We start from the raw sequence: 10893 nt of genomic DNA, 5'->3' as shown, positions 1-10893 counted from the left end.
TCCTCTCCCTCTTGCCCCTCTTTTCCTTCTCAGAGGAGGTACCCCCAGCGGAGACCACAATCCCGATTCCCAGGGTAAGGGAAGGCTGTCTGATACCTGGAAGGGTCCACACGGTCTGAATCCTCCGGGGTCTGGCAGACAGCAATGAATCACAGAATCTCACAGTACAGAAGAGGCCCTTCGGCCCATCGAGTCTGCACCGACACGTAAGAAACACCTGACCTACCTACCTAATCCCATTTACCAGCACTTGGCCCATAGCCTTGCTAAGTGCTCATCCAGGTACTTTTTAAAGGATGTGAGGCAACCCGCCTCCACCACCCTCCCAGGCAGCACATTCCAGACCCTCACCACCCTCTGGGTGAAAATGTTTTCCTCACATCCCCCCTAAAGTTCCTGCCCCTCATCTTGAACTTATGCCCCCTCGTGACTGACCCTTCAACTAAGGGGAACAGCTGCTCCTTATCCACCCTGTCCATGCCCCTCATAATCTTGTACACCTCGATCAGGTCGCCCCTCAGTCTTGTCTGCTACAGCGAAAACAACCCAAGTCTATCCAACCTCTCTTCATAACTTAAATGTTTCTTCCCAGGCAACATCCTGGTGAATCTCCTCTGCACCCCCTCCAGTGCAATCACATCCTTCCTATAATGTGGTGACCAGAACTGCACACAGTACTCCAGCTGTGGCCTCACCAAGGTTCTATACAACTCCAACATGATCTCCCTACTTTTGTAATCTATACTTTGATTGATAAAGGCAAGTGTCCCATATGCCTTTTTCAGCACCCCACTAACATGCCCCTCCGCCTTCAGAGATCTATGGACACACACGCCAAGGTCCCTTTGTTCCTCAGAACTTCCTAGTGTCATGCCATTCATGGAATACTTCCTTGTCAAATTACTCCTTCCAAAGTGTATAACCTCACACCTTTCAGGGTTAATTTCCATCTGACACTTATCTGCCCATTTGACCATCCCATCTATATCTTCCTGTAGCCCAAGGCACTCAACCTCACTGTTAACCACCCGGCCAATCTTTGTGTCATCCACAAACTTACTAATCCTACCCCCTACATAGTCATCTATGTCGCTTATATAAATGGCGAATAATAGGGGACCCAGCACAGATCCCTGTGGTACACCACTGGACACTGTCTTCCAGTCACTAAAGCATCCTTCTGGCATCACCCTCTGTCTCCTACAACTAAGCCAATTTTGAATTCTCCTTACCAAATTACCCTGTATCCCATATGCATTTGCCTTCTTTATAAGTTTCCCATGTGGGACCTTGTCACAGGCTTTGCTGAAATCCATATAAACAACATCAACCGCACGACCCTCATCTACACACCTGGTCACCTCCGCAAAAAATTTAATCAAATTTGTTAAGCATGACCTCCCTCTGACAAAGCCATGCTGACTATCCCTGATCAAACCTTGCCTCTCCAAGTGGAGATAGACACTCTCCTTCAGAATTTTCTCCAATAGTTTCCCTACCTCTGACGTGAGACTCACTGGCCTGTAGTTCCCTGGCTTATCTCTACAACCCTTCTTAAATAGCGTAACCCCATTCGCTGTTCTCCTGTCCACTGGCACCTCCCCCGTGGCCAGAGAGGAATTAAAAATTTGGGTCAGAGCCCCTGCGATCTCCTCCCTTGCCTCCCTCAGCAGTCTGGGACACACATAATCCAGACCTGGAGATTTGTCCACTTTTAAGCCTGCCAACACCTCCAATACCTTGTCAATCCCTATATCAATTTGCTCAAGAACCTCGCAGACTCTCTCCCCGAGTTCCATACCTCCATCCTCATTCTCTTGGGTGTAGACGGAAGTGAAGTATTCATTCAACACTCTAGCAATGTCCTCTGGCTCCACCCATAGATTGCCCCCTTGGTCCCTAATGGGCCCTACTCTTTCCCTGGTTATCTTCTTCCCATTGATATACTTATAGAATATCTTGGGATTTTCCCTACTTTTACCAGCCAGAGCTTTCTCATACCCCCTCTTCGCTCTCCTAATTGCTTTCTTAAGCTCCACCCTGCACTTTCTGTACTCCACTAATGCCTCCACTGATTTGTTTCCCTTGTACCTGCTAAAAGCCTCTCTTTTCCTTCTCATCGTAACCTGTATATCTCTTGTCATCCATGGTTCTCTGGGCTTGTTACTCCTTCCTATCTCCCTAGAGGGAACATGTTGAACCTGTACCCTCCCCATTTCCTTTTTAAATGCCCCAAACTGTTCCTCTGTTGACTTCCCCACAAGTAGCTGTTCCCAGTCTACCTTGGCCAGATCCTGCCTTATTTTACTAAAATCTGCTCTCCTCCAATCCAAAACATTTTTTTACAACTTGTCTATTTCTTTGTCCATAACAAACTTAAACTATACCATGTTGTGGTCGCTATCACTAAAATGCTCCCCCACCACCACCTCAGCCACCTGTCCGGCTTCATCCCCCAGAATTAGGTCCCTTGTTGGACCCTCTACATATTGACCTAAAAAGTTCTCCTGTGCACATTTCAAGAAATTCCACTCCATCCAAGCCCTTAACACTATGTCTATACGAATTAATGTTGGGAAAGTGAAATCACCTAATATAATTACCCTATTGTTATTGTTTTTACACACCTCCACAAATTGTGCACATATTTGCACCTCAATTTCCCACTGACTATCTGGGGGTCTATAATAAACACCTAACAATGTGGCTGCCCCTTTTTTATTCCTAAACTCTACCCACAAAGCTTCATTCGATGTCCCCTCCAAGATATCATCTCTCCTTACTGCAGTAACTGACTCCTTAACTAATAATGCAATGCTTCCTCCTCTTTTACCCCCTCCCCTGTCTCGCCTGAAGATTCTATATCCCGGAATGTTGAGCTGCCAATCCTGCCCTTCCCTCAACCACGTCTCAGTGATGCCTAATTTATCACAATTCAACGTGTCAATCCTCACCCTTAACTCACCCGTTTTACATGTAATACTCCTGGCATTAAAGTAGAGGCCATCCAGCCTTGCCTTACTCCCTTGAAACTCAATGCAGCAGTACTCCCTCTGACTTGATTGTTTTACTGTATTATGAATGTGTCCCTATTCTGCTAACATTCTGTGTCCCCTCTCCCTGACGAAGCAGTTTAAAACACTCTTGTTCCACTGACTATAGAACCCCCGGTTACTATTGCTCTTCCTCCCTTCCTCCCCTCCTGTACAGACAGGCTGCTTGTGGTGCCAGAAGCTTGGCTCTGTCCACACTCCCTGGAGGAACCAGTGCCCTCAAGAGCCTCTAAAATGGAATACCGATTTGCGAGCAGGACACCAGGGGACTCCTGAACTATCTGCCTGTTTCTCTTGGACTGCATGGTGGTCACCCATTCCCTTCCTTCCTCAAGTCCCTTCATCTGCGGCGTGACCACCTCTCTAAACGTGTTATCCACGATGGTCTCAGACTCGCGGATGCTCCACAGTGTCACCAGCAGCCATTCCAGCTCTGAAACCCGAGCTTCCAGGAGCTGCAGCTGGACACACTTCCTGCACACATGCTGGTCCTGGACACTGGAAATCTTCACGGCTTCCCACATGGAGCACGAGGAGCACACCACGGCTTTGAGCTCTCCTGCCATGACTTATCCCTTTAAATTAAACCTTTTAAATCAATTACTCTAGGGCCCTTCTTTCCTGATCCTCATTGCTATAGAATATACAAACTATAAACCACAAAAAGAACTTAAACTATAAGCGATTAAATTAGTAAATACTTCCCTGACCTTACCCACTACTAACCAGTCATGCCTGTCCCTTGTAGCCTCTACTGCTGCTGCAGGGCAAGACCATTCTCTGAAGGTTTAAGAAGTTGGATAGCAAAGAAGAAATGCAAAGAGCATCTCTTCCCCACTGCACCGAATTCCCACTGTGCACCAAATTGGCAATACCCACACTCACTCTGGCTGTGTCTCACTCAGGATGAGCTCTCTCCCCTATTGATGTGCAATCACACTGCAGTCCTGAAATAAAACCTGGAAATGCTAAGAACGTAGCTCAGAACAGAGATGAAGCTGCCAAGTTCCAATAAGAAACCAGCAGCAAACTATCTCCCAAACTCCGCACTCCTCACACTGGCAATGCTGCTGACAGGGTTTATTCTGCCCTTGTGCGGTTTCATTAAAAGTGATCTGCCCGCCTGCCCGTGCGGTGAATGTGAAATCGTGTGGGTGATGGAAAATCACAAACGATTGTCTTTTTAATGACATTAAGCGGCCTCTTAATTGTGGGCAGGTACGGCTCTGATACCCGTGTGCCCGCTGACCTCACGATTGCAAGTGTGCAGGATGACATCAGGACACCCGCCTGGCATCATCTGCCGCTATTGCAGGTCGATTCGGGTCGGGCACGAGCCCACCCACCCACATGATGTAAACTCCTGCCCTGTTATTGATGATTTACAGGCTGGTTCGAGAGCTGTGTCTGCCTGAACACCCATCCCATCAGTGACATGAGAAACAACATTCGGAGAAGATCAGGGAATAATCTCTTTACACTTTTAATGTGACCCACAGAATACAAGACAACAACACACACCAAATTGCAGAACATTTACAAACTACAGAATCTCCCATTTACAGTAAAATGTACAGCCAGGAACCCCAGGTTCCTCCCCGCCCTGATATATGATCAAGTAAAGTACAATTGATAACATCTTCTTGAATCAGAATGAGGTTTTCTTGTGTTCACACCAAGCTCGGTCTTTCAGAAGTTTCATTCATGGTTAGTGTCGGGCTCTTGAATCATCATTGTGCTCCTAGAATGAACAGAATCAACAGACGGTCATTTTCAGATAGACTGAGTTCAATCTGAGGTCAATATTTAATTGTTGTTGATGGTCAAAAGGCAACTCTCGGACACAAAGTCCCAGTTTATACTCACGTATGAAGACACATCAAACGATCTTTCTGCTGATTTGCTTTTCACCTGTTTTAAAATATTCAGATTTGTTTGTTTGTCACAGGGAATCAATGAGACAATTTATAATGAATATAGAACATTGAAATTATCTTTAAACCATTGATAATTAAAACCATAAATGAGGAAATGTGAATCCTTCAAACCTCTCTGCTCCAGACATACATTTAATTAAATGAGAACATGGTGCTGACCCAGACTCTGGTGTGATGCAGCTGAATCCGGGTTTTAACAGTTTATTGTAGTTGATAAACATCTGACACCAAATCTCAGATTATACTCACATTCCGATACTCCTCAAGTGAAGATTCTATTGACTTGCTTCCCGCCTGGAATAAAATATTAACATTTCCAGATTCAGAACAGGGGACTAATGAGACATTTTATAAATAATTTAAAAAACCTTACAGTCCAAAGATATAAACATTAAATAATAGAATTAAAAACTTGGGATATTTCTGCGTTGGGATTCAGTGACTCAGTGTTGGAGTGGGGAAATCCTCACCAAACATCTCCTGTTCTCCACCGCAGTGATAATCACTGCAGCCCTGGGACAGTGGGGCTGTGCGCTGGATGGAGAAACTCATGGAGACTGAGATTCTCTATTAATCAGTCTCTGTTGAGTTGAGTGTGTGGGAGAAACCAGTAATTATTATCTATAAGATGAGGAGAATGTTAATGATGCTGCACTCATGACCCATCTCTTGTATCTTTGCTGTTATCATGGTTGTTGTTAGGAGAGAGAGTTCTCTCTGATTCTATAATATTCCAAAATTCAGAAAGTAATAAACATCCACATGACTTCAATCCAACATGCCGCTAACTATACTTGAAGAATCCAACAGCAATTGAGCATCAGAATCTCCTCTTCCAATGTCTCAAGGTGGAGATTTAATTAAATAAATTCCGCAGATTCTGGGGTTGATGCTGAATCCGGGTTTTAACAGTTTATTGTAGTTGATAAACATCTGACACCAAATCTCAGATTATACTCACATTCCGAGACTCTTCAAGTGAAGATTCTATTGACTTGCTTCCCACCTGGAATAAAATATTAACATTTCGAAATTCAGAACAGGAAATTAATGAGACATTTTATAAATAATTTAAAAAACCTTACAGTCCAAAGATAAAAACATAAAATAATAGATTACTGAATGTTAACTTGGGATAATTCTGAGTTGGGATTCAGTGACTCAGTGTTGGAGTGGGGAAATCCTCACCAAACATCTCCTGTTCTCCACCACAGTGATAATCACTGCAGCCCTGGGACAGTGGGGCTGTGGGGTGGATGGAGAAACTGATGGAGACTGAGATTCTCCATTAATCGGTCTCTGTTGAGTTGAGTGGGTGAGAGAAACCAGTAATTATTAACTATAAGATGAGAAGAATGTTAATGATGCTGCACTCATGACCCATCTCTTGTATCTCTCCTGTTATCATGGTTGTTGTTAGGTGAGTCCTCTCTATGTCTAGAATATTCGAAAATCCAGAAAGTAATAAACATCCACATGACTTCAGTCCAACAATCCACTAAATATACTTGAAGAATCCAACAGCAATTGAGCATCAAAATCTCCCCTTCCAATGTCTCAAGGTGGAAATTTAATTAAATAAATTCCTCATATTCTGAGCGGATGCAACTGAATCCGGGTTTTAACAGTTTATTGTAGTTGATAAACATCTGACATAAAATCTCAGATTATACTCACATTCCGAGACTCCTCAAGTGAAGATTCTATTGACTTCCTTCCCACCTGGAATAAAATATTAACATTTCTACATTCAGAACAGGGGATTAATGAGACATTTTATAAATAATTTAAAAAACCTTACAGTCCAAAGATATAAACATAAAATAATAGATTAGGGAATGATAACTTGGGATATTTCTGAGTTGGGATTCAGTGACTCAGTGTTGGATTGGGGAAATCCTCACCAAACATCTCCTGTTCTCCACCACAGTGATAATCACTGCAGCCCTGGGACAGTGGGGCTGTGGGCTGGATGGAGAAACACATGGAGACTGAGATTCTCTATTAATCGGGTCTGTTGAGTTGAGTGTGTGAGAGAAACCAGTAATTATTATCTATAAGATGAGGAGAATGTTAACGATGCTGCTCTCAAGACCCATCTCTTGTATCTCTCCTGTTATCATGGTTGTTGTTAGGAGAGAGAGTTCTCTCTGATTCTATAATATTCCAAAATTCAGGAAGTAATAAACAACCACATGACTTCAATCAAACAATCCGCTAACTATACTTGAAGATTCCAACAGCAATTCAGCATCAAAATCTCCGCTTCCAATGTATCAAGGTGGAGATTTAATTAAATAAATTCCTCAGATTCTGGGGTTGATGCAGCTGAGTCCGGGTTTTAAAAGTTTATTGTAGTTGATAAACATCTGACACCAAATCTCAGATTATACTCACATTCCGAGACTCCTCAAGTGAAGATTCTATTGACTTGCTTCCCACCTGGAATAAAATATTAACATTTCTACATTCAGAACAGGGGACTAATGAGACATTTTATAAATAATTTAATAAAACTTACAGTCCAAAGATATAAACATTAAATAATTGATGAGGAATTATGAATTTGGGATATTTCTGAGTTGGGATTCAGTTACTCAGTGTTAGAGTGCGGAAATCCTCACCAAACATCTCCTGTTCTCCACCACAGTGATAATCACTGCAGCCCTGGGACAGTGGGGCTGTGGGTTCGATGGAGAAACTCATGGAGACTGAGATTCTCTACTAATCGGTCTCTGTTGAGTTGAGTGTGTGAGAGAAACCAGTAATTATTATCTATAAGATGAGGAGAATGTTAATGATACTGCACTCATGACCCATCTCTTGTATCTCTCCTGTTATCATGGTTGTTGTTAGGAGAGAGAGTTCTCTCTATGTCTAGAATATTCCAAAATTCAGAAAGTAATAAACATCCACATGACTTCAATCCAACAATCCGCTAACTGTACTTGATGAATCCAACAGCAATTGAGCATCAGAATCTCCTCTTCCAATGTCTCAAGGTGGAGATTTAATGAAATAAATTCCTCAGATTCTGGGGTTGATGCAGCTGAATCCGGGTTTTAACAGTTTATTGTAGTTTATAAACATCTGACATGAAATCTCAGATTATACTCACATTCCGAGACTCCTCAAGTGAAGATTCTATTGACTTGCTTCCCACCTGGAATAAAATATTAACGTTTCTACATTCAGAACAGGGGACTAATGAGACATTTTATAAATAATTTAATAAAACTTACAGTCCAAAGATATAAACATTAAATAATAGATGAGGAATTATGAATTTGGGATATTTCTGAGTTGGGATTCAGTTACTCAGTGTTAGAGTGCGGAAATCCTCACCAAACATCTCCTGTTCTCCACCACAGTGATAATCACTGCAGCCCTGGGACAGTGGGGCTGTGGGCTCGATGGAGAAACTCATGGAGACTGAGATTCTCCATCCATTGGGATTTAATGTGCTGAATCTACAATTCCCCTTGTTCCCCAAGGAAGAGCCAATAATTCATCCTCAGCCTCAGGATCCCCCTCCCCCAGTATCTCAGATTAAAATAAATTTCCGTCTCTAACTCCACCCTGACACAGTTACTTCCTGGATTTTAAATGTTCTTGTTGATATTTCTGATCAACATGATAATAATCTGTCAGAAATCCCAGTTTATACTCACATCAGGCGATTCCTTGATTGACCTCTCTTTCGATTTGGTTTCGACCTGTAATAAAATATGAATACTTCTATGGTTAGCACAGTGACCAATGAGCCATCTTATAAATAACCTGAATGTTAGAAATCCCATTGTGTGGATATGGGGAATTGTGATGTTACCTCAATCCTGGTTTCACTCGACTCTGATGAGTCACTGTTGCTGTCGACTGTCTTCAAACCTCGACACTGCACATCAACGTCTAAAACCTCATCAGCAAAATATTCCACCCGGCTTCTGCACAAACCTTTCTCCTGTCAAAATAAAGCACAATGCTTTTCAATTATGGAATAGCTACATCAGAAATAGGATCTGATGTGGGTCATTCAGACCCCTCCAACCTGCTCCAACAGTCAATACGATCATGGCTGATCTTCCACCTCAATTCACCTTCTCACCCTATCCCGTATCCCTTAACTCCCTCAGCGCCCAAAAATCTACCGACCTCTGTCTTGAATATACACAGCTCTCTTGGGTAGGGAATTCCAAAGATTCACCACACTTTGAGTGACGACGTTTCTCCTTAACTCTGTACTATAGAAGACCCCTTATCCTGAGACTGTGGTCCTGTGTTCTAGATTCTCCTACTAGGGAAACATTATTCAGCATTTACCCTGTCAAATACGTCCCTTTTAGAATTCGAACTGTCAATTCGATCGCCTCTCATTCTCCTGGGAATATAGCTCTAGTCTACTCCATCTCTCTCCATCGGACAACATTCTCATTCCCAGTCTTGTGATCCTTTGTTACAGACTCTGTTGGGCAAGTACATCCTTCCTGAGGTTAGGTGACCAAAACTGCACACGGTATTCCAGGAGTGTCCTCACAGTGCCCTGTTTAATTGTATTAAGTTTCTTTACTCTTATAATCTAATCCCTTTTTAACAACTTTATCACTAGCAGCTCAGCACTGACACAGGGAGTTTCTATGATATAAACCCATACACATGAGGGTTTGATGTGACAGTATAACTCCGGACTCACCGCAGTCTTTTTGGAACGGAAGCGACAGCTGGGATCATCAAATTCCAGTCCGGAATTCTTGGAGCAGACAGTTTCTTTCACAGAGAATGTTAAATCCACCTTGTAGGACAATTTTCCTGTGTGATTAATCTAATGAGAGGAAAACAGGTCATTAGTGACTGACTGTATCTAGTGTTCTTACTCAGGGCTGATTCCCCCATCAGTGTGAGTGGAATGGAATATTCTGCTCCTGTTTAATAATCCCTGTCTAACTGCACTCAGGAATATTCTGGCAGACTTTAGACAGTGAAACACACTGAGACCAGGACACACTTACATCCTTCACTCTTCTCCTGGTTATCCCACACAGATTGGTGGTCTCGGTGATTCTGTTCAGTTTTATAACTGACGCTCTCAGAGCATCCTTCGGCCTCGGTATTCCTGGAGAGAGAAAAGGAAAGTTGTACAAAACTCTGCTGCATCCTTCAGTGAATTCTTTTTCCACAGGGGTAAGATCTCAGTGAGTGAATCTCACTGCCAATAAGTGGCTGCTTTATGAGGTGTCCCTCTCCCTCCAGTACCTACCTGAGCAGTGGAGGATCTGTACTGCAGCTATGGTGAGGAGGAAGGATTTCATTCTGCCTCTTGTGGGAGTAGCCGGCTGCTTTCTCAGAGTGAAGGAGCCGTTTCTCTCTCTTGCTCTGCCTTTTCCTCGCAGAGATCAGTCTTTATATCCTCCAGCTCCACCACATTCAAACACTGACTCAAATTTGCTCTGTTTGGTGATCCTGGGTAGGGGAAGCTGCTGCCAAGTGGGCTTTAATATGGGCAAAGCTTCCTCCAAATATCATCATCGTGTTTAGATTTGGTGAGATCAGAGATTATTGCTCAGAATATGAAATGATGGACTGATAGAGAAGAGGAAATGATCATCTGTAATTTGAACAGAGTCACTCTCTGTTCCCTGGGGTTACTCACTGAGAGGAACATCCGACTTCATATCTGAACCATCACTAAGACCACCAGCTTTTACCATTTCCGTATCTTTTCCCGACTTCACATCTGCCTCAGATCATCTGCTGCTGAAACCCTCATTCGGGCTTTTATTCAGCCTCCACTTGTCTATTCCAACGCACTTCTGGCTGATCTCCCACCTTCTCCCCACAATCCAGATTGACATCACCCGGAATCCTGCTGCATGTGCCCTAATTCACACCGAGTTCACTTCACCCCT

At 43.2% G+C, this 10893-nt stretch overlaps 1 protein-coding gene across 1 annotated transcript; it reads right to left on the bottom strand.

Moving 5' to 3' along the window:
- Positions 1-4656: 4656 nt before the first annotated feature.
- LOC144686242 (secreted phosphoprotein 24-like) lies at positions 4657-10343 on the bottom strand. The gene is made up of 9 exons (XM_078551334.1): positions 10245-10343; positions 9997-10100; positions 9681-9809; positions 8820-8951; positions 8662-8706; positions 8109-8153; positions 7388-7432; positions 4920-4964; positions 4657-4794 (listed from the first exon to the last, which is right to left on the bottom strand). The coding sequence occupies exons 1-9, from the start codon at positions 10294-10296 to the stop codon at positions 4762-4764; spliced, it is 630 nt and encodes a 209-aa protein (XP_078407460.1). The 5' UTR covers positions 10297-10343; the 3' UTR covers positions 4657-4761.
- Positions 10344-10893: the final 550 nt, after the last annotated feature.

Source organism: Cetorhinus maximus, chromosome 11 (assembly GCF_964194155.1).
Source record: "Cetorhinus maximus chromosome 11, sCetMax3.hap1.1, whole genome shotgun sequence".
In the NCBI taxonomy this organism is placed as follows: Eukaryota; Metazoa; Chordata; class Chondrichthyes; order Lamniformes; family Cetorhinidae; genus Cetorhinus; species Cetorhinus maximus.
This window is presented reverse-complemented; position numbering and strand designations above follow the sequence as displayed.